General features: G+C 44.0%; 1 protein-coding gene across 1 annotated transcript; it reads left to right on the forward strand.

Moving 5' to 3' along the window:
• Positions 1–213: 213 nt before the first annotated feature.
• LOC103777074 (synapsin-3-like) lies at positions 214–24283 on the forward strand (the record flags this gene model as incomplete). Its single annotated transcript, XM_008944612.1, has 5 exons — positions 214–276; positions 9809–9951; positions 14686–14760; positions 18535–18637; positions 24149–24283. Coding segments are annotated over 5 exons (519 nt in total), but the record flags the coding sequence as incomplete, so codon positions are not given.
• Between the last annotated feature and the right edge of the window lie 62 nt (positions 24284–24345).

A 24345-nucleotide genomic window follows, 5' to 3' on the forward strand; every position in this document is an offset into this window, starting at 1 on the left:
AGGTAGCAAAAGTGGGTCAGATCTGAGGAATTCTGCCTGGCAACCACTTCTGATCAGATGAGTACCAGGGAAGAACTATTTGCTTATTGTCCTTTTTTATCCTCTCATCAGCATCCAGAAAGGGGATAAAAGGTACTAAATAAATGTAAACTATTTCAAATACAACAGTTGGAAAGAAATAACTAATGCAGAGCTCCTGCTTTTGTCTTTCAGCTCACAACTCCGAATTTCCCTGTTGTGGTCAAGCTGGGACATGCTCATGCTGGAATGGGGAAGGTAAGTAGCAGGAAAAAATACACATAGCTCAGGAAACAGATAGATATGTGCCACAGCATTCCGGTGACCGTACATGACTGTGGGCAACCAGCGAAGGGGTTAAACCTCCCCACAGCCTATCTGGGTTGCGCTGGCTGTTCCTGCGGGAGAAAAGACCTTTTTCCGCTGCCACGCACTTGGAGGCAGGCAGTGGTGTTGGGTTGAAGGCTGCCTGGGATGTGGGAAGGGGGGTTGTGAAGAGTGTGGGGAAAGCTGGCTGGGCTGAAGTCATTAGGCTCGTCCTTTCTATATTATTTTCTCTTCTGAAAGTGGTAATGTTGTTTATTCAAGCACCTGCAATGTTCAGCTACACCCCATAGCTCTCACAATGAGGAGCAGTGGCACTGGTCTTTTTGAGCACATTATGATGACCTTATTCAATAAAACAGGAGCCCTTCAGTTATTTTTTTCCTCCTTGCAAGGAAGAACAAGACCTTACAAAGCAGAGTGGCTGGTTGACTGCCAAGGAATCCTGAAAAACAGTTCACTCACCAGAAGGACCTGTTTGTTTTTCCCAGGCTCTCTGGGACCTTTATTCCCCCAGTGAATTAGCAGCCCCTGTTTTTTGGGGTGACTGGGCTCCCCTTTCAGTGAGGCATCACCAGGACATTCCAGCTGCACTTTAGCCTCCTCTTTCTTGCATATGCATTTCAAAAAAGCATCTTCTATCACTCTAAGACTTGAATTGTTTGGAAGTAGGAAAATCTGATATGTCATCTCTGAACCCAAACGGGTGGTACGTGAACTTTGTAACCGATAGCTCTGTCATGGTGCTTCCCTAGAGCAGATAGACCTTCTCCCAGCCTCACACTTTGCCTGAAAATTATATATAGGTATGCCAAACTTAAACTTGGTACAGCTTGTTTGATTGCACTCTGGAAACAGAAGCTCTTTCTGGATTTCTGGATTGCACATGGAAGCTCTCATAATCTTTCTTGCTGTAGTTGCAATGTTCCCCTGTCTGGATGGTAGCTGCCAGGAAGGAAGTGGGCTCAGACCTCTGGGCCAGTGGTACAGTTGGCTTCCAGCTCAAAGAACAAACACTTAAATAAGCAGGAAATGTTAATTAAAATATTGGTGCTGCATACGTTCAACAGGCAGAGATGCCATTGAATTAGAGTATGTGCGGACAGCCTACAGATGCATGTAGACTGAGCCACTGGACATGTCTCTAGGAAGGATTTCATTAGCAAAATCCAGTCAGGACAAACCAGGCGTAAGAAACCACTCCCTGAGGAAAGGTAGAAAGGTTTCAACTTCTCTGAGACCCTGTAATCTGACTGCTCTGCGATTTCACCTGTAATGTAGGGATGGCTTCATGTGTCTCTCTTGTGCACGAAGGACCCCAAGAGGCTACAGAAATGAAGGCAGAATCAAAGAAAAGTACCCTGATCTTAACAGGGTTTCCAGACAAAATTCTCAGCAGAATATTTAGCTATTGTCTTCTGTACAAGACATCAGATCTTCCACCTCTCACTTTACCTCCCATTTTATTCTTTAGTGATGTTGATTTTTGCTGTAAGTAGTTATAGGGGAAGAGTTTCTATTCAAACTCCAGGCAGTATTGTATGTCATGGTACAAGTGGGGTAGGTAGAAAGTTGTTCAAGATGAAGATAGGCTGACAGCCAGTGTCTTAGAAGAAAGAATTGCTGTAAGGCCAAGTTTACTCTAGTCCCTTATGGAACTAGGGACTAGTAGCAAACAAAGTCTGGTTGTGGATTTGGGCAAAGAGTTTCAACACTGCTCTGTTCAGTAGATGAGGAAGGTACAGGAAGGAAGGGTTGTTGACCTTACGGTTTTAGTTTGGGCCCTTCTCCAGCCACAAGCAGCCTGAAGGAAAGTTGAGACTGATTAAATTAGTCTTCTCCAAGTTCTACTGCATTTCACTGCATAGAGCAAAAAGAGAAGGAAGTGAAAATGAAATAAAAACCACATCAGTTGGTTTAAAAAACAAGTAACACAAATTAGTTTCATGTTGTTTTTAAGACAATAGGGTTCAAGCCCAAGTGGGACTGACAGAAAGAAACCATAGAAAATGTCAAGGAGAAATACAGATAAGCAGAACTATGGGTATAAAGAAAAGTAAAGCCTATAGGGGAAAAAAAAAAAAAATTCCAGTTAAGTAATTCTGAAAAAAGCTTCCAGGAGACATAATAGTGGTTTTAGCCATCAAAATATAAAAGCAAAACAAGTGATGATAAGGAAGTTATGGAGAGCTGAAGGATTTCGTCGCATTGGTCTTCAGAAGCAGAGATGATAGCAGGAAATAGCAGATCTTTAGCTGTAAAATATATGTAATATGAAAAGAGAAAGGTTTGGGTTTGGTAAGAAATTACACTTCCTTACATGAAAGTAAATGTTAGTAAAGCACCTGCATTGGGTCATGTTCTGTATAAAAGCAGTGACTGAAGAAACAAAGGATAAAATAACCAAACAATTAGCCAAAGTACACACGAATATTAAAAGTAGTATTGCAACAAATGATGCCAAGATAGCAAGCCATGTATTTGTACCTGTAATGGGTGCTTCAAAGGATGTGAACATCCAAATTATGATCTTGTTACCAGCAGAAATTGCCCAAGAAGTACTTATTTTATTCTTGTTATTAATGATAAAATCACATGAAATGGAAAGCATCAAGAATTAGAAGAATGAGCAAGGATGTGAAGTTCAGACACTTATTCTTTATTTGTACTGAGGCAGTGGCCAGGAGCCAGATAAACTCTTGACACAGAAAAGTCTTCTCCCCTAGAGAGGTCCACCACTGACTTGAAGGGGGATTTGTGTCATTTCACAGTTCTTCAGTTTCTCTGTGTTACAAACCAGAGAGATTATAATGATTACCTGGTACTTATTGCTAACTCATGTTCATAAGGCTCTTGGGACTGTAAGAAGTGCTGAGTATTTATTATTTTGTAATAATGGCTACAAAGACTGTCATTATAATAGTCAGACTTCTATTTTCACCCATCGTTTGTTTTCAGAACATTTTTAGAAAATTCACTCACATCTTTTAATCAGCAGGTTGAATAGATAATCCTCAAAGCTAAAATGAAAAATAACTGTGTTAGGACTTGTAAGGAATAAGCCCTATTGACTGTCTTGAGCTTGCTAGAGGCATAGTTAGTATTCAAGGTCAGAACTAAAAGGTATACCATTAGTGATAGAAATGCTCTTGCCAAGTGATGTGTGCATGTAAAGTCCAGGTGAAATTCAAGAGAACAAATTTTCAATAGAAGACATCTTTTAAAATTGCCATCGAGAAATGGCCTCTCTATTGACTTGAGCAGAGACACCAGGATTAGCCTTCACCCAGAGAAAAAGGGGTCTCAGAGAACCCTCCCATCTGAAAACAGGACATATACCCCTCAGGCCCCCCCATATCTATCATTATCCTCCTTCAAAAATTCGGAGACACTTCATATTTTGCTGGCACTGCAATATCATAACAAGTGCAATGTGTGTTGCTGGTCCAATACAGTATTGATACAAGCAAAATATCTGTGAAATACTGCTTAGATAATGGTTTACAAGGGAGTCAGCAGAGGAGGACCTTTCTTGTGTTGTATTTAAGTTGCCCAGGCTCACCGGATCAACAGTACTCAACTCAAGGACACTTCCAGGGAAATCCTGGGTGAACACTGAGAGGAGATGTCCTTCCCTGTGCAGAACTGAACTGTTTTTCACCCAGCAGTTCCTAAGAAGTCAGGGCATTTTTAAGAATTGTGCAGTTTGAGCCTACCTATCCCAGAAGTGATTGGGGGTCTTTGTTAAATAGGGTGAGCACCATAGTGAGAAAGGAATAATACTTCTTCCTGACTCTGGATCTCATAATGCCAGGATCCATTGAAAAGAATAAAGCCCTGAGTGTGTTAATATCTGCCATTTGTGTGCTAACATGACCCTAGAGTGCCCTAGGAACAGAGCCCAGCACTGCAAATTCACTCAAAGAGCCTCTTCACCTCTTCCTGATCAGATCATGGGAAGGAAACAACTGCCAGATCTGCAAAGAGGGGAAAAACAGTATCTGTTCATGTGGCTTTATATATATATTTTATGAGGTTAATAAACATATATATATATATACGTTGTTACTCTTACTTTATTTTTAGACCTGTCTAATTAAGCCAGTTTAAGAGTACCCTCCTGTCCCCTCCTGCCCCATAATTATGAAAACACCTCCCCAGTACAAATCCTGGCTCAGATGAATTTATTATATTGTAGAAGAAAAACTTGTTGTTCATAATAATGTGGTCAGAGTTATTTTCTCTCTTGCTGGATGAGAAAGACTTCTCTACTTTTTTTTTTTTTTCCCCCTCTGGTATAAATATAGCACGAACCAAACAGAGCCACTCTGTAATGTAAAAATACTGCAAGCTTTTTATCAGGAAGGACAGTTCGTCACCTTGTCTCTCTCGGGACTGAAAATAGAATGTTCCAAAAGTGAGAGCTTTGAAAATCCAGAGTGCTAAAGAGGAAAGGAAGGGGAAAGGGCTGCCTCGGTTTGTCAAGGAACAAATATTTTCTTTTACAGAGGACAAATAATGACTTGACATGTAACATTCACAACAGAGAAGCCCAATCTCTGCATTACCACTGACTCATGAGCAAGGAGGTACCACCCATCTTGAAAATAGCAAAAGCATCCTCATTTCTTGCACATCAGTCTGAAAGCTTTTGCTGGACACAGAAAATGGTGACTGTTCCAGGGCACTGGGGACCAAAGCTGCCAAGACCCAGGGCTGAGAGAAGCTCTTTGTTAGAAAGTTAGTAGGGATTATAAGGTTTAAAGCATTAAAGGCAGCATCGTCACATTTAGAGAACCTCAGTGTGAAGATAGTAAGGAAATGCAGACTCTGTTGTGTCTTTTTTATTTTGAGGTAAGTCAAACTTAGGCCTAAACTGAACATGTGTCGGTTGGATCACATATTTTCTGAGAAGGGGAGTATAATTTGAGACAGAGGGAAGGAAAGACTGAAGAAACCTTCTGTGCAGAGCTATTCCTGAAGACCCACTATCCCAAAATGGTAAAGTCACTACAGAAAGACTAAACACAGGTTGAGATGGATGAAAAATCACAACCTCAGGTTCTGGAGGAAAACACTTAGACCGTGCACAAGCCTACCAAGATTCATTAAAGCACCATTTTGCCAAGCCTGGCCCTGGCTCAGCCTGGGCACACCTTTCAGCAGAACCTGCCTCTAACCCCAGTTTGGACACAGAAACTGCTTCTGCAAGTCATCTCCAAAGTGATGTGGATTTAACCTGTGAGGCAGAGTTAATTCTGGATGGCACTCAGAGAAGCAAGACTAGGGCAGCGCTAGGAGACTCGATAATTCTGCCACTTTGGCTGATTATTTTTTCATGTGACCATGTGACTAAAAAAAGCGAAAGGGCACCTTGCAGTACTTAGGCTAAAGAGAGAAAGGACTGCTGTAGCCCGGTGGCCCTGGTGCCCAGGAACATCTGGGATATACAAGAGGCAGTAGATTTGGGAACTATGAGATAGAGGAAGAGGAAGTTTCTATCCAGGTCCCTCACTGCAGGAACCTGTGCACATCCCAGGGGTGGCTCAGACTGCCCAAAAAATATCCACAGTGGGATTTCAATAAATCCAGCACGCCCCTTCCAAAATACTGTCTTGCAGGAAGGCCTCAAAAAAAGGTCCAGAGCAGGGATGGGGCAGAAGTGTTTCTTTCTGATCGATCCCTCAGACCACTTTCCAGACAAGGGCAGAAAAATCAGTGCCTCTTGGGAAGGTTGAGGATGAGAATGGGCACCAGGTGCATGCTATGTAGCTTCCAAGATGCCACTGCAGGGCAAAGTGATGGTCACATCTGTGTGAGCATGTCCCCAGGGATCCAGTCAGACTCCCCTCTCCAATGCAGCAACAGGGAGCATGCTACTGCATGGCCAGTGCCTGGGTTCGAGAATAGAGCTAGAAGGGAAGCAGGAACAACCCCAGTGAGCTTCCTTACTCAGAAGAGGCATTTGTCAACACACTAGCCCAAACTCTTCACAACAGGTCACTAAAATGCTACTGCAAATAGCAGCAGATGGCTCCAGAATGAGTCTATTGCTGCTCAAATAACCAGCACAGCTAAGCAAACAGGCCACCGGGGCAGGGACTGTGTTTACACTCACTGTTTGCACTCCTCTGTGCAGCTAATGGGATATTGCATTTATCCTAAGAAGGCTAGGGGGAAAAAAAAAAAAAAAAAAAGAGAGAGGAGAAAAATGGCTTCACGTTTTCTGACTTCTTTTCTCAGTTTCACATATTGGCCAACCTATCATTTTAGAAAACAGATTTATCCCTTGTTAGGTAAACTGGTAACTGTTTGCTATAGAATGATTTTTAATTGTCACTTCTTAAATAATGCCCTGTAGCATCACACTACATCCATCCTGGCTTGGGTTATCTCTAGGGTTTTTTTCTCCTGTTAGGGAAATGGATATTTTATTGATGTGTAAAAGAGTTACAAGGCAGGAGGAAATGAATTATACAAAATTTAAAAGTAGAAAGCTAATAAAGTACTGGACTTGATAGATAAAGCAGGAAAACAAATCTAATTTGACTGTAACCCAAGTGCTTCCTGTTTATGAAGTAATAACCATACCCCGGACTAAACCAGTGTTAACCCAGGACACGGCTGTTATTTTGTCAAATTTGGCCAGCTCTAACAATTAACAAATGGTGGCTCAGATTTCAGCTTTGGTGTGGTGATTATTTTGATGCCTGGCAGGAAATAAGGCTGTGATCTCCTAAAAGGGGACCTCTTTGAGGTACTTTCTCTCAAAAGTCCGTGGGAAGGACTCTGGAATGGGCCATGGAAGATGCCAGAGCTGTGTCCTGAGGACTGTACAGTGGTGTGGCACTGTGGGAGTCATCTTCTTTGTTTTTAATTTCTTACTTTCAATACTTGATGAGTCTTCTCCTCTTTATTTATCCAGCCAAAAATCTTCAGGCCCATAGGAGAAAACACTTTCAAGTGCTTTCTCTCTTTCCACATAGAGAGGGGGTGATGGAGAGGAGGAAGAAATGGACCTTTCTCTTCCATTCAAAACTCTGCCTTCTGTAGTTTTGAGGAAAAATCCCATTTAACAAGACAAGCGTACAGCTCCTTTCCAGCAAAAACAATACAGCCTAATTTCACTCTGGAGAGGGAAGCAGCATCCCTTCCTCTGCCTGAACAAGTGTTCTTGGGATGGGAAAGCAAACATTTCAGCTGGGACCCAAAGAACTCTGTTGCACAAGCACAGCACTTTGTTTAGGATCCCACAAATGTTCCTGTTCCAAGTAGGTCATTATATAATGGCTTTTGTCTTTTCCCATTGCCAAAAGGGTCCAGCAGAATATGTCATAACACCATGCATTGCCTGCCCATGTGGTCCCTCCTGTGATCATCTCATTTGGGTGGGACTCTCTCTCTTGATGTCATTCAGCCCAGCTCAGCTCTTATCTGTGCAACAAAAATATTCAGCCCCAGCACAGCCTGCATTCCACCTGTTATTTTGCAAGTCATGCCCAGGCTGGGGGTTCCCTGCATGTAAAGTGCTCCCCTTTCTCCCCACTGCCTCCAGGGCATTCCTACCACCTCACCCTGCCCTGCTACGCTCGGAGCAGCCAGCACTGCCCACAGCCCCACTCAGACATAGAGGGGGACAACAGAGCCCAGAGCAGGGCTGCTCCTCCTGAATGACATGCAATGGTTGCCTTTACATTTCCCCTTTGTGTTTTTTATTTCCTTTTTTTTTTCTTATCCTCCCACCTCACAGATGACAGTTGCCTTCCTCTACTCCTTTTCGCAGTGGTCCCTGAATAGCAAGAGCACAGCCCTCATCACAGCAAAAGGGAAGAGGACTAGGGGTATTTGGCATTCAGCAAAAGAAGCAGCAAAGATCAGGTCTTCTTTCTTATTATTCAGGCACATAGAAGTGCTCATAGGTCAAACTAGTTGCACTTTTCACCTTCCCCACAGCCTGTCCAGTTCTTAAGACCTTTTCTGTACCAGGATGTGGCTGCATCTTGGGCTTATGTTACCACCGGTGCTTACACAAAACCATGTAAACAGAGTAAAACACATTACCAACAAGCTTGTCCCCTGTTCTCTAGTGAAGATGGCTCCTGCCCTCTCATGGTTGACTGCAGATATGTAAAACCACTTGTTTGTTCTTCGCAAGGAAACACCAAATACCATTGCACATGTTTCCTTCAGCTGGCTCCACAAAGTCTGGCATCACCTTCCTTTAACACACATGCTGACGCAACTGGGAAGTTCCTCTGGGGCAGAGACCAAGCTATTGTCATGAGCAAGTAGACACTTAGCCAAGCAGGATTGCAACCCCCAGTCATGGTCTCAAAATGGTACCAAACTAGAAAGAGTAGGTGAGATGTAAAGAAAGTCACTCACTTGCTCAGCCTTTTTACACAGTGTGGGCCGTTTCTCCACCAGTTGACTCACCCTTCATGCATCCATCCATCTCTGAGGAATTAGACTTGCATGGGTTTCTTTGGTGCACCAAACAAGTTTTTGCCAGTAGTCTAAAGGCCAGGGCTGGTAGTATCAATGAGGTGAATTTGTCCCCTATAATCTTGTTACCTGCTTGTTCAGTTTTCCTCTCCCAGATTAGCGAGCTATTGTAAAGAATTGATCATATCATCATTAAAGCTTTGGTCTGTTCTGCAAGACTGTTTTGGCTGTTCTTTCTTCTTCTTTTTTTTTTTTTTTTTTTTTATAAGATACAGAGCAGTAACTGAGAGTACAAATCTGTGAAAAGCCAGTTTCTCAGAAAAACTCCAGTTCATAAGCCGCTACCTTCTCATTGCCAAGTGTGACTCAAGTCTAACACCTACCCAGCTGTCCACACACGTGCCTGTGGCATTGCACTCACACGTATCTCCACAAGAATCACAGCCTTCCCCAGAGACATATTGCTCCTTCAGAGCTTGCTTCCAGATGGGAGACCTGCACTGCTCCTCAAAGAAAGTCTGGATCCAGGGTTAATGTGAAATGCCAGGGAACTAAAGCTTAGAGGTGGCAGACAACCAGCTCTCTTGTTGATTTCCTGGCATTGGTTTCTATTTCCTGACCCCCCAAAAATGCTCTGTTTTCATCCATCCCAACATGGGAAACAGCAGTTCCAATGTCTGAATGAAGTAATGACCCTTAAGAGATCAAATATTTTCTGAAGCATCTTAAAAGCAATGAGCATCAGCAGGAGCCATCTGGGCAAAGGCCTAGCTGCCTCCCTAGTGCCAGGTTTACCAGGGCTTGTGCATGAGGAAGTAGAAAGTGGTTGATTTGCTCTGAGTTGGGTTGGTCTGGGGAACTTCTCTCTTTAAATCACACAAGCCCTGCCCTGTCCTCAGCTCGGGGCAGGGGGTGGTTAACTGACATTTGTACTATTCAGGCACAGAGGTGACTTCCGCTCACAAATTATTCCTGTTCTTTTTTGCTCTTGTCACTTTTTCATGGGATTTTGGCAATCAAGGTCAAAGTTGAGAACCAGCACAACTTCCGGGACATGGCCAGCATAGTAGCCATGGCAAAAACCTATGCCACCACTGAGCCATTCATTGACTCCAAGTACGACATCCGAATCCAGAAAATCGGCAGCAACTACAAGGCTTACATGTGAGTACATGGGTATGCCAGAGTGAGACTGGGGGAGACAGTGCTGGGGATGTGATTCAGTCAGTGTCTGCTCTGGGCAGGAGCAGGAAGCTCATTTAATTACCTTGAAGATAAGGTAATTAAATGAGCTTCTGCTCTGCTGTTCTCCTCCCACCTCTGAACCCAAATCCCTCATCCACTGGTCATAGTCTCCATTACTCACCATCAGCTCATTGTTTCTGGAAGGCAAATCTCTCTACCTGTTTCTGAGATTCAGTTAGTTCCCACTATGACAACCGTGCTTTGCTATTACCTATCACCTCTCCCTCATGAAAGGCTCATCTTTCCCAGCAAAGATGTCTAGCTGCCAGTACCCTGTAGTGGGAACTGAACCCACACTGGAAGAAACAATAAAAGTCTGAGCCAGCTGCAACTCATGGAGTCCTACAGTGTCCAACCCATAACAACATCCCATCCTCCCCAGAGCTGGAGGTCAGGGCATCACAGTCATGAGGACATGAGGAGCATGCAGCACCAGGTACAAATGTCCTAAGGCTGGCAAGCATGCAGGGTTTCTGTGGGTGTTCTGTATGTGTGATTCTTGAAGCACAGAAAGGAGGGAAAGGAGAAGGAAAGACATTTATGTGGAGGTCCTAAAGCTCTTTGCTGCCTTGTGGGGTAGCGAGGGAGGTGGCATGAAGGCAACCTTCAACACTGGTATGTTTAAAAATATTTGAAAGCAGCCAAACTTCAGTAGTCATCAATCTCAATTAATGATGTAACCACATGAGTCAGTAAGACACCTGTTTCTTCTTACTGCAAACCAGTAAGTAAAAAAAGCCAAATAGCACAGCTTCTCCAGAAGCTACTTATCCAGCCACAAAATTTTGGACAAGTAGACAGCTCCAGCAAGTACATTCTTCAAGTCACCAGATAAACTTCACGTTACCTAATACCCACAACACTGTGAGTTTTGGGTCCATGTTTACAAACCCTCAGGCCACAGTTCTGGTGAAACAGTCAAATAAAATAATCAAATGTGCATGAGCACAGATTTTTCAGCTATGGCTGCCTAAAATTCCCAGCTGGATTCCTGGTAGAGGTATTTAAGTAAACTAGCTAATGTTTGAGTCACATTCTTCATGGGAAGGACTTGTGGGGCACTTGGCTACTTCATGTGAACTCAACAAGAGAAAATTTGTTTTAAATCTAATCAGATCAAGCACAGTTGCCTAATATTACATTAATGTTTCAGGCAGTCTGGATCAAATTGGCCAAAGGAAGGAAGGTTTAAAATATCAATTAAAATTCCGTTCCTGCTAACCTACCCAGCCTTGGCTACAGAACCTGCTCCCAGCCTGCCTCAAAAAAGTGAAACAAAAGGCCAGTTAGCCTGATCATTTCTTCTCCCTGTTTATCTTTCACACTCACCATGCACTCATCCAGACAAGGATAAGAAATAATACCAGATGACTGACAAAAGAAAGCAGTCACACTAAAAGCTTATCCCACTTCAGAGTATAGCTGTGCAAACAATGTTTGCTAAATGAAAAATGTTTTCACATTAGAACAGCCATGAACAGGAAACACTTTAATGAGAAATGAAGCTTATTAGCAAAGCAAGTGACCAGCAAAATTCACCCAGCAACTTGCTAACCCAGAAGGTTGACTTATATGGACAGAGCCATTTATAGACGTGAGCTTGGGAGAGTAGGACAGTGAGTCCCATCAGGGGCTGTTCCTTCTGTCCCAACATCAGACAGAATAGAAGGTTATTTCTATGGTATAAATAAGTCCCTACTATGTCCAAGAACAGATGTAAAAGTACACAAAATACCAGAGCTCCCACTGATGTTTCAAATAGAAGATTCCAGATCATTAGTTATATTACCAAATTTCAGCCTTAAAGGCTGAGGATGCAGTCACATCATACTAAGTGAATTGCTTTGATCTGTGAGCCATGGAATCTACCCAGTGTTTTTATATGTTCACCCACACATATAGACTTTAAAAGTCCCTTTCCTTCTGAGAAAAGAGTGTGTACCGAAGTTCTCTAGAATATGTTTATTTTGCACCAAGCATCTGCCAGAGGGAGGATGCTGCAGGGTGACTCATGCATTCCTCCCTGCCCCAGATGTTCAATGCACTTCCTTCCAGCCCATGACCCAAGGCTTGAGTTCAGTTTCCCATTGAATTCAGTGTAGTGACTCCAGATTTACACTACTAACAAACACCTACTTGCCCCATGCCTTGGGTCAGTCTCAAAACAGCAGATAAGCAGCACGTGATACATGCCTAAAATTCCACCAAATGTGTTTGACTGTTGTTGTAATACTGGTGAAGAGAAAGCGCAAATACTGCTCACATGGCAGAGGAAATTGGGGAAGAAATTATGCTTTCACCCTCACCCTAATTGGGGGCAAACAAAGCAATCATTTCCAGCTAAGACTTGTGAAATGTTGTTCACTTTGCATCAAGCCAGCAGCTGCTGACTTTCAGAGGTAGGATATTCCTTGCCACCAGCTCTCAGCAAGCGAGTAGTATCCTTTCATTACTAGTTTTATGAGTGTGACTTCTGATCTTGTCACCTCAAATGCAGTTCAATGTGCTCTGCAGAGACTACAACATCAACTGCGTCTAAACCAGAGTTACTTTACGACTGAAATGGCGCAGCTCAAAGCTGGTGACTATAGGACACCAACAGCCCAACCAGCAAGATCTGCTTGATCAGCTGATGTCTAAAAGCCTGGGGTCCTTTCCTTTAAGATACTGACTTTACACTCTTGTGCCTCTCTGACATTTAAGATGATCAGAAGCACTTTGACCTTCAGTCCCTGAGAGAAATGGGGTTTGAGGCAGGGCTTTCTTCAGGTGCCTTTTCCACTGCAGATTGAATACAAAGAGGGAAACTAAAAAGAAGAATAATTTGGTGGAACACTTGACACATTAAATCCTCAGACATGCTTGGAGTGGAGTGATCTTGACAGAGGTTGTCGTGTAGGAATTTTGTGACTGGTCCAGAGGGCTTCAGATGAAGCTTGTCCATTTAAAAACAGGAAAGTTCCTTCACAGGAAAGTTAGGGGTACAACTGAGGGAAATATTTTATATCTTATGCCAAATATTGACTGGAGATGGGTAGGCATAAACAAGTCCAACCAATCAACCCAACATCTAGATCAGAGTTCTTATTTTGTGAGCTTTCCCACATCAAATTTCCTTGTAAAACTGTATAGCTGTGGTTTGCTTTTTTTAGGGATGACACAACTGCTTACATTTGGTACGCCAGGTACATTTCCTAAACACTTATATGAAATCATCTTGTCACTAATCAGACTCTGGAAGTTCTCATCAATACTAATGGGATTCTGGGCGCCATCTGGCACTGCAGGGCAATTTTCTGAACCTAAATGTTAATAAGTAATGTTTCTCCCCGTTGCAGAACTGAAAAATATAATCCTAAGAATCCCATGTCAAATGAAAAAGCAGCTGACAGTTGAACACTGACCTTAGAAGCCATCAAAGGGCTAATAGCAGTCAAAGCTTGAGGAGGATTCCATCCTTTTGCTTTCAGAGTAGGACAGGAAGATGGATGTTTGGTGAAAGGCATAAGTGCCAAGAATCAACTATATAGAAACAGTTATTCAACAGAGGAGTCATGTTCCTTTGCCTCCCTTCTTTAAATATGGTTACAAGGACCATTTAAATTTCACAGCAACTTTACATACAACTTTAGAAGATAAATGGAAAAAGGACTCCAGGCTGTCCCTCACCAGAGTAAAGGGGAACCTTAGGTAGCCAACTATAATAAGGCAGATTTATAGTTTAGCAGGACATCAGTATTACCACTGCTTCATGTAGTTTTGCAAATTCAGTCTCTTCTCCACATCATGTTGAAAAGGTGAGAGAGCTGGCATCGAGGGTTCCCACAACCTCATGTTGAAGTATTACCTTATACTCACCTTATAAATCTCTACCTAAATCTTCTTCAACATGGAGATGTTCCCTGGATGTATCCTGTCAGCTTTGACTTGTTCTAGCTTGTACACTATGCCAGAGTTATCTGCACAGCATTGCCACAGCAGGCTGTCCAAGGTCTGCCTTGTGCTAAGGTCAAGAAAAGGAAAATTTTAATGATGGATGATAGTGAAACCTAGGATTGCCAGCAACAGTACCTTTTTTGGAAACTAATCATCAGTTGCAACTAATGAGACTGCAACAATTTTGCAAATTCTCCAAGTCCAGACATGATGAAAAGTCAGTGAAAAGAGGGTATAATCATATATTCTATGAAACCAGTATAGCTGAAATCAAAGTTAGGGAGACTCAGAATCTCTGAGCTGACATCTATGAAGCTACTCAGGCAAATGTTTGCCTGGAGAGCTTCTCTTCCATGAATGGAGGATGCTGCCCATTGCACAACACAAGGGTGATTATCCTAGAGATCTTCTACAGACATTTCAGCTCTCCTAGACCTGACGTGTAAAGAAAGAAAGTGCTCACAAAGCTTCATGTGTGCTCAAGATTCTTTTGAGGTTTCCCTGTCTAACTCCTCATTCAGTTTTTCATGAGTCTGAACTACATATCCTGTATGGAGTGTTGCTGAGGCAGGGTTTGGGAAGGCTTCTGTAAGGAAGAACCTCACCTCATCCTGTCCTGTACAAGCAGTGAGTCAAGAATGAGGGCTACAGCACGAGGGAGGATGGGGCAGGAGTGTATTTGCATGTTCAGGTTATGTTTTTGGTTTGTTTTCCTAGGAGGACATCCATCTCTGGCAACTGGAAGGCAAACACAGGTTCTGCAATGCTAGAACAGATTGCAATGACAGAGAGGTAAGGAAGAGGATTTCAAGACAGTATTAGCTGTTCTTGGGTTAGAAGGGAGGAACTGTATTTCAGACTTGGATTAATTGGGAGAAATGGTAAGTAATGTCTCCCAGGAGGCTGGATAAAGCAGTTTAAAAGACAAGTGTTTCCTTAAAAAACTACTAAGGGCACAAAGGCAAACTGTCCTATTTTGGAGAACAGACTGGAAGTACAGCTAGAGACTAGCATTGCTAAATCATTAGATCTCTAGTGAATGCAGCCACAGGAAACAAGACCAGCATGCTAAGGTCAAGTACACGAGCACAAATATGTAGGGATAAAATCAGAAAGGTCACAGCACAAAACAAGAAGTAACAAGAAGTTATTCTAAGTATGCTACTAATGAGAGGCAGGCACAGAGAAGTGTTTTTCTTCTGCTTAACAGAGGGAAAATTCTGTCAGCTGAAGTGTTGAAAGTACTTCTTTTGCATTAGACTCCCAAAAGGGGAGACTGTTTTAGCTAAGTTTTTTAGCTGAACAGAAAGAATTGCCCCATGCATCTTAAGACTAAAATTTGCAGATGGTACTTCCATATATTCAATCATTATGGTATTTGCTAATACTGCAACTGCATGACGTTGTTGACTCATAGTAATTTATGCTCTGCTGTAACTCCCAAACCCTGTTCTGCAGAACTGCTATCAAGTTATTGTGGCCTTCCAGTATCTTAGGGGGACCTACAAGAAAGCTGGGGAGGGACTTTTTAGGACATCGGTTAACGACAGGACTAGGGGGAGTGGGGCAAAGCTGGAAGTGGGCAGATTCAGGCTGGATGTGAGGCAGAAGTTCTTCACCATGAGAGTGGTGAGACCCTGGAATGGCTTGCCCAGGGAGGTGGTTGAGGCCCCATCCCTGGGGGTCTTTAAGGCCAGGCTGGAGGAGGCTCTGGGCAGCCTGATCTAGTGTGAGGTGTCCCTGCTCATGGCAGAGGGGTTGGAACTGGGGGATCCTTGTGGTCCCTTCCAACCCTGACAGAGTCTGATCTGTTTTAGCAGAGGACTTTAGAGCCCTAATGGCTCAATGGTTGGACTTGATGATCTTGGAGGTCCCTTCCAACCTAAAGGATTCTATGATTCTATGATTCTAAGTCCCTTGTTCCCCACTCTTATTCCAGTATATTATTTGTAGATTTATAGAATCTATGAATTATGTGTAGGCACTCATTCTTAGCAAATCTAAGATTTTTTTCAGATTATGCCCACAGGATCATGATTAATTCTGACTGTGTCCAGCTTTGGGCACCACTTTTAAAGAAAGATAGCAAGGAGCTGGAGAGACCCCAAAGGACAATAAAGGGAACACTCAGAGAAAACATAATCAACTTAAGAGAAAAGCATGCAACAATTGCTTGGATCGTTATCCACCTTTTTCAGCTGGCAGACCACTGATATTTTTGCAGTAGAGGTGTAGACTTATGTATGATGAATCTATGCCTGCGGGCCAGAGTGTTTCTTGCATTAACTGTCACAGAGCTGGAAGAAGTTGTCCACAAGCTAAACAGCACTTCATCCTAAGACGAAAAAACTTGAAGGGCATGAGGTTTTCAGATATGTAAAAGGCTGCTAATAGGGCATTACTCACTCCTGATATTACTAGCACAATACTGTAAGAAATAATGGGCTTAAATTATAGCAGAAAAGGTTCTTTTGAAGATTTCCTGTATTTCCCAACGATAAGGATAGCACAGGACAGAAACTGATTGCCTGGGGGAGGTGGGGAATTGCTGTACTCTCGCAGACCAGTCTGAGGAAATGTCTGCCTTTTTGGGTACAAGAGTTGTGCAGGTGATCATCTAAACACCCATCTGCACCTTTTGCTCTATGAAACAGGGAAGCCAAGACAAGCCCCAGATCAGATAATGAAGGTGACTCTGAAAGATCCTAATAGAACTGTGGGAAGTGGACATTATTATGCATCTTGGTTGTTCATAACACAGTTGAAGCTAGAGAGACAAGGAGTAGACATTCCTTTGTTGCAGTGTTGCAGGACTAAAACCCAGATTCCTGCCAGCCTGTCACACTGCATTTTGAAGGTTCATTTTATAGATGTAGTACCACAACTCACCACTCTAGCCTTATATAGCTATAAGTGTAACAAATCATGTTGAAATCTGTGAGTCATCAATGTGTGTAACAAGGAAGGAGTGTACTAAAATGCTCTGAGGAGAATGAGCGACCCAAAGTACCTACTGTACAGAACAGTAGCCCAAAAGATTGATATGTTCAGGTAACACTAGACAAAACGGCAGCAAATGCTCTGAAAATGCTACCCCTGATGTATATGCATAAATACCCTATTCTGTCCCATAGCACTGCTATTCCACCCCAGCAGCCCTGATGCCTCCCAGTGCTCACCTAGGCCCAGCAGCATTGAAGATATGTAGCTACTGGAGTCTCTGGCATGGGCAACACTTCCCTCTTCCTGGCTGCTGACTTAGGAGAAGTGGTTCCCATGATGATGCCCTTGGGTGTAGGGCCACAGCGGTGCATGAGAGGGCTCATCATGCCCCTTGCTTGGCTCACAAGGCCATAGTTCTCCTTCTTATGCTACTGACTTCTCCTCAGGTACAGTCTTCCTCAGGGGAGCTGGGATGAACGTGTCTGGTCTCCTCATTAAGGATGAGAGCACCAGTAGTCGTATAAGCCATGTTTTTGCTTCTCCCCCCAGACATTGTGTTTGCACAAGTTGATCATTATATTGTCAAACTATGGGGACTCCGGCTGGCTTCAAGGACGTAAACTTGTTCTTTGGCCAGAACAACTCTTTTCCTGGTTCCTGTAGGGTCTGAAAAATGTCACTATTTTCATGAGACTGTGGCCGTCCCTCCTCTCTTCACATCTTGTCATAGTCCTGCTTACAGATCTGCTGTTCTGAGACTATTATTTTTATTGAAATGGTTGGGACTGCAGTGCAGCTGCACAGGAAATAAAACCAGGACACCTCATTCCCTCCTGACTTCCCTCACAGCGGGGGGAAGCGGTCCCCCCACAATATGCCTCTCGTCATTCTCTCTCCTCTGACACCAGGATAGCTAAAGAGACACCAGCTCACATTCCCATCCTGGGACAGCTAGAGAAAAGGGCTGCAGCCTGTAGCTCTCCCTCTAGCAAAACAGTGCTTGGTCCATGCGATGGGGCCACCTGGCTAGGAGCAACAGCCCAGGGATAGAAGGGAGGCAGGAGACTGTAAAAGGATGACACTGAAAGAGTAAAACGTAAAAAGTGGGAGCCAGTGGGTTACAGATCAGGGAGGGGATGGCTACTCCTTGCTAAATTTTGCACTCACTTTCCGCTCCTATTCCAGCCCAAACGTGCAGGACATCTTATCAAGAGAAGGCTGCCTGCATAATGGAGGGCTTTCAGGCAAAGCCAATACAAACGCTAAGGGGCCAACACTCCTGGGAGATTAAATGAGCTGAATATTTATAGCTTGGCTAAATGACAACCAACTGGAGATCTGGTGTAAATACCAAGGATGGAAAGAAACATTTTAAGGTGGCTTTGAGGACAGGATTGAAACAATCTGAAACAAAGGGAAACTTTAGGCAAGATTCTTTCTTTTTGCTCCATCTCCTGTGCAAGAGAGGGAGGCGATGACCCAGCAATGCATATGAAGAATGCCTTGTGATAAAAAGGGCTCCTAAATCTCTTTGTGCTCCTATGGGCAGTGGGACAGGTGGCTGTACGTGGTGGACTACCCAATGAGCGCTAATCCTAGGCCATGCTTATGTGGTTTCCGCAGGTACAGACTCTGGGCGGATGCCTGTGCGGAAATATTTGGAGGTCTTGACATCTGCGCTGTAAAAGCTGTCCACAGCAAAGATGGAAAAGACTATATCATTGAGGTGAGAGCATGGGGAACCTGAGTGCAAGTCTCCTTTGGAAAGTCTGTCTGCAAACATGCTGCCTCAGTGTTCACGTTCACTGATGTGGTCACTTACCCCCGTGTGCATGGTCCAGCAGCCACTGCTCCTCTGTGCCTGCCTCCAAGCTGTAGCTCACTGATATGCATGAAACTGATTTCAGGTCCCAGCTAAATTGGTAGATGCGCAGCAAGGTGTCGGGGTTGAAGCGCCTTCATTTCTTCAGCACGGACTGTGAAGGGAATGGAGAAATGGAAAGCCACAGGCTGCTTGGCCACCCTGGCTTTTCAGTTAATAAATCCCAACAGTGCAGAGCCTTACCAGCATGGGACAGATGTGAAGCTGCCTTCTTCTAGTGCACATAACAGCCTGCAAGTGTTGCTGGCAGCGTCCAAAGTTTGGTGTGTCTCAGCACATCAGTACACATCCTTCCGAGGTTAAGCAGTTGCAAAGCAAGCACACCCTCATAGCTGTTCGTAGGGATCAACGTCATTGTGAAGAAACATGCTCATATTCAGCCCAGCCTGAGTTCAAGCACCAGAGGATGCTAGCAGATTAGTTGTATTAACCTCACTCCATTACCCACACAGAGGTCCAGCAGGTGATTCAGTCCATTAAAGATCTCAGTTTCTCTCTGAATGAACCTGTCTTTCTCCAGTTACTTTAAAGAGAACATCAATAACAAAAATCCTAATTTGAAAGAGGAAAATAAATGGTGGGAGTGTAGCAAACAGGTTCATAAGTAGCAGGAGCAATTTAATTTAAAAAAAAACAGGTGTATTTTCTGAAATCTTCCCCCTGGACAGCATTCACTACAATAACAGGCCAGCAAGAAAAAGCACCACAGAGTTATTACGGGCAGTGCAGACTACAAACTTTTGTGTCCCCAGCTGGACAGACTGTGGCTCTGAGAGCTCAAGTTCAGTGTGCTCCTCACTCAGCCAGGAGGCAGACATGGGAGTGGGGTAGATAGCAGACTCAGGGCATCCTAACAAGGCAGAGAAGGAAAAGCTGGGCAGAAAATCAAAGTGGAAACTTAAGAGACACTCTAGGGGAGAGAAAATCTGGCAAGTAAGCAAGTGCCTCTGTCACTATGTGACTCAGGGAGGCACAGCATCTGACCTGCCATAAACTCCACCAACACAGGCCTGCCGATGAAGATGAGCAGAGGCAGCCTATGGCTTCATGCAGGGGTGCTGACACACTAGAAAGCTACGTGTGGGAGAGCAGTCCCACCCGCTTAGGGCTGGGATGCTGATGAGAACCACATGAGCCCTCCAGCGACTGCACATTCCTGCATTATGTATCTGCTCCCTGGGGAAGAGTGACCTCTCAAAGGACATGTGACACAAGCATGCTGCTAGAAACCAAACACTTCTTTCCTGAAGTGATGGGGCCATGGCTGATGGGTCTGCTCCTGTATACAATTCATCAGCACCTAGAGGAGCACCCCCCAGAGCAGACTGTCTCCCTGCCACACACTTTTATATCTCTATGCACTTGTAGCTGAGGAAGGAGAAGCAAGAAAGCAGTCTTGCTAGAGACAACTGTAAGGACATTTGGACCGTGTCCATACACGGTCAAATATGAGATGTGGTTTTTATATCCCTACATCCATTCTTGCAGATAAGCCTACAAACGTGCACACATGGCTAATTCTGTGCTTAAGGATTATATGCCTCTGTCTGGGTATACCTCTGGGTTTTCACATCTGCCCTGAGGCAGATGAAAAGCACATCCAGACTCTAACAGCCATCACCAGCTTGCACACAGAGAGAAATGGCATGCTAATACTCCTCTCTCTGAGACCAAGCTAAAAGCAATGGGTCTAATACGACAGAAATCAGAAAAAACACAACAGCTTCATATGGGTCACGCTGAATTATCCCAGCAGAGAATCTCATTCAGCAGGCCTGATGTACCAACATTTGCAGGCATTCAGATGCCAGGCTGATGGACATTGTTGGGACAGGAGTAGAGCACTGCAATACAAAGAGCAGAAAAAAGTCAAACAGGCACCTTTTTTACTTTATGCAGATCTGAGGGAGATGCTGACAAGCAATTAATTGCCTCCAGCCTGCTTCCTGGGGTACTTTTCTTGGTCTGAAACTGATCCTTTATTTTGCTTTTTTCCTTTTGATAGTGGAAGAAAAAAGTTATTTGACAGTGTGACAGTTGTATTTTTCTTGGTGAGAAGGAACAGTGTGCTTTGACATTTTACAAGAAAACACACTTAAATGGGTTGGACAAATAGGGAATTCGCACAATGCAACTGCAGGCAGTAATTAATTTTCACAATGCAAAGCAGTTCTCTAGGAAGGATTCGCAGAGGTACTGATGGGCAGTTCTGTGAGTTAAGATTTATCACAGTGGTTTGTTGCAAACAAAATCAGATTAAGAAAGATGAGCTAACACAGCACAAGAGTAATCTTGCACCCGTGGTATTTGCAGTTACTTGAACTGCACCTTCTTTTCTTTTCCCATGGCAAACAGCAGAATCTAGTACATTTTTGCCCTTCAAAGCACTAGCACTTTTTACACAACATTTTCATGGCTCATATTGAAAACTTTGAAGAAATCAGTACAGTTTCATTCTATTAAAAAAACTGTGAATTTAATGGTAAATGCTGGTGCTTCTTTTTGCTCTGCTTTACAGAACTTGGTCACTTTAAGGGAAGGCTCAATAAATAGTCAACACTTGATCAGATTGTCAGATCCTCAAAACAGTGCAAGTTCAGTACTGCTCTTAGCAGCAAGAATCTCAAAACTGCTCAGCAGCATGTATGGTTGACTTCTCTCCCCAATACTCTTTTTTTTTTTTTGATCTAACCCTTTTTCACATCTTTGCTATGCTGAGTATATGCATATGTGTGTATTTAAACATGGAGTGAGTAGAAAGCAAGTAAAATGATCCATGTGATTTATTCTTCCTCCTGCATCAGCTAAGCCCTACCTGCCTCACAGCTGAGCTGTGTTAGTAGACATGGCCCTTTGCTGGCCTGCAAGAAGCCCTGCCCATCCCTTCAGCACTGCCATATCGTTTCTTTCGATAAGTCTAATCATCTGTTTCCTTCCTTCCCTAAAAATCACCTAACACTCCGCTCTTGCACATCAGAGCACGGGCCTCAGCGTCAGACAGGCGCGGGGGAGCACCAGCATGGGGTTTTCCCAAGTCTCTTCTCTGCTCAGCTGCCTTCCGCTCCTGCCTCGTGCACCTTATCAGGCAGCAGCAGCTGCATCAGGAACAGCCGCTGACCTTGGGCAGCTACAAAGGCCGGGTTCCCACATGCAGACGTCTCCTTGTCTTGCCCAGCTGTCCTGTGATCTCCCCAGGAAGAGAGGAGTGCAGTCTGCCTGTGGCTCACGTATTCCTCTCAGCCGTTTGATTGATTTCTGCATTACCGTTTGTATCTGCCCAGTTCCTGAGCAATTCCCCTTTCCCAGAGGACAGACAAGGTGGCACTTCATGCCTCTCTTCAGTTCGGTGGCAGTCAGCTGTGTCATTTTGCCCCCGGGAATCACCGCCATTTTCAAAGGCCTTCCCTTATGCATGTGATTGTTCGTTCCGGTATCTGCAGTCCCCCACAGCTCATGTTCCCCTGCCAGACACTACGTGGCAGGACAGCAGATACCCTCATCCCTGGTGTACCTCCTCTGGTTCAGGTGGGACCTGTTTCAAGGTTCATTTCCTCTGGTGCCTTTGTTTTATAACACAGCTTCTTCCCCTTCCTCTCCAGTCACGGCTGCCACAGAAATAGTGAAAAGCAGTCCTTAGGATGGGGAAATGAGGGGTTTAGCGTACCTCAGGGAGGGTTAGGGACTCAGGATGAGGCTTGGCTGGCCAGCCTGTCAGCAGAGTAACGGCATCATCTAGTGGTCACACTGGTCCCTCGCACGGTGAGTTGCAGGGAGCTCCGACACTTCTTTTCTCAGTAGCGAACTTGAACTGTCAGATGAAACAGGAACGCTTTTAAGGTGGGAGCGGAGGGGAGGAAAATCTGTGCAGGAATCTGCTGGAGGGCCCCCAGGAGCCCCTGGTTAGTGAGCAACGGGCAGGAATGGACTCTTACCTGACACTACAAGGAAACATCTCCCTTCCCCACCTCATTTTTTTTAATAGAGAAACAGCAAAGTAGACAGTGGAATGAAAAGCCACTTTGTTTATTTAGCTGAGCACTGCCATTTAACTTTCTGGCCTCCTCCTTTCACCCCCTGTGTCAAGCAGGCCATGGATAAAAACACCAACTCACTCTTCTTGCATACCATAGTTAAAACTTCCCAGACAGCTTCTCTAGTGTTCATAAGAGACATCTCTAGAAATTAATTCCAATTAATATCCTGCAAGAAAAGACAAGAATACAAACTCAGTGAACTCATCTCACTGATTTCCCCTACTTAAAAAAAAAAAAAAAGGGTGCAAAACTTTCCATTTCACTTCAAGTGGACTCCTGCAGCCTTGCCAGGGTGGAGTACACTTCTGATTATTATCTGAGAGTGAGTCAGGGCCTTTCTTGAGCAATGCAACCTTTAACTCTGCATTTCCAGGGTTTTCAATGTTTGGTTTAAAAATAAAATAAACTTTTCCAACCCTGATATTTTGGTACAATTATATCTGCTCCAGATGAACCTTAACTTCATCATAGTGCAGTTCTTCCTCTGGGATTTAGCTAATGTTTGCAAAGCATTTGATTTATGATGAACTGTTGACAATTATGTTTAGGGCTGCTATACAGATGAGGGTGTGCTGTGTTTTCATTATTGTTGTTGCCAGACCATTTCTTACCTTAAAGACCCTTTGACAGTTCTTCTTTCTTCATCCCCACAGTCTTGCTTCCCAGCTTTCCCCAGCACAGTTGTAGTACTTGCCTGGGAACCAGTCATATCTCAACAATATCAAGAAGATGAGGAGAGAATAAATTTACTTTTCTCCATTGGGTTCTGTTGTTTGGGTGACATCCTATTTATTACACATCTGTGGTGTTTATTTCCCCTCTCAGGATGCAGTGCTTTGCAGTGATTAATCCCAAATGTTTCCAGGTTTCCTGCAGACCCTGTTGCTCTCATCTCAGGCTTTGGTACATGGTTTGTCCCTTCTCCTGTGGCCCTTTCTTCTGTAAGAACACCCTCAAATACTGTGGGATAATGCCACGGAGACCTCACCCATCAGAGACATCTCCTCAGGACGTGTGAAGAAACAAGTCCATTTTTAGTTGATTTAGAAAACCTTTAGCCACCAGCAGCCTTGGTTTGGCTTCCAAGTTATAAAGGGAGAAGATGGGGAGTAGGGGAAAGTACATGCCATTTCCAAAAACACCCAAGCAAAATCCTACACTTAGGGAAGTCAAGCATGCATCAGCATGGAGGGGAGTGGTGACTAGAGGTGTTGGCAAGGATGTGGAGACACAAAGCAGGTTAGTATGACAGGTGAGTTGAAACAGGCATCTGCCACCATGAAACCTCCTTACTAACTGATGTTTTTCCATCCTGTGGCAGGTGATGGACAGCTCAATGCCCCTGATTGGGGAGCATGTGGAAGAGGATAGACAGCTGATAGCCGATCTGGTTGTTTCCAAAATGACTCAGCTTGTCATCACTGCTGGATCTACACCATCACCACTGAGGCCTTGGGTATGAGCAAATAGAGACCTTATGGCCAGGTTGTTCTGTCCCCCACAACATCCTGGTCTCCA

Source organism: Merops nubicus, unplaced genomic scaffold (genome assembly GCF_000691845.1).
Source record: "Merops nubicus isolate BGI_N331 unplaced genomic scaffold, ASM69184v1 scaffold50327, whole genome shotgun sequence".
Lineage (NCBI taxonomy): Eukaryota > Metazoa > Chordata > Aves > Coraciiformes > Meropidae > Merops > Merops nubicus.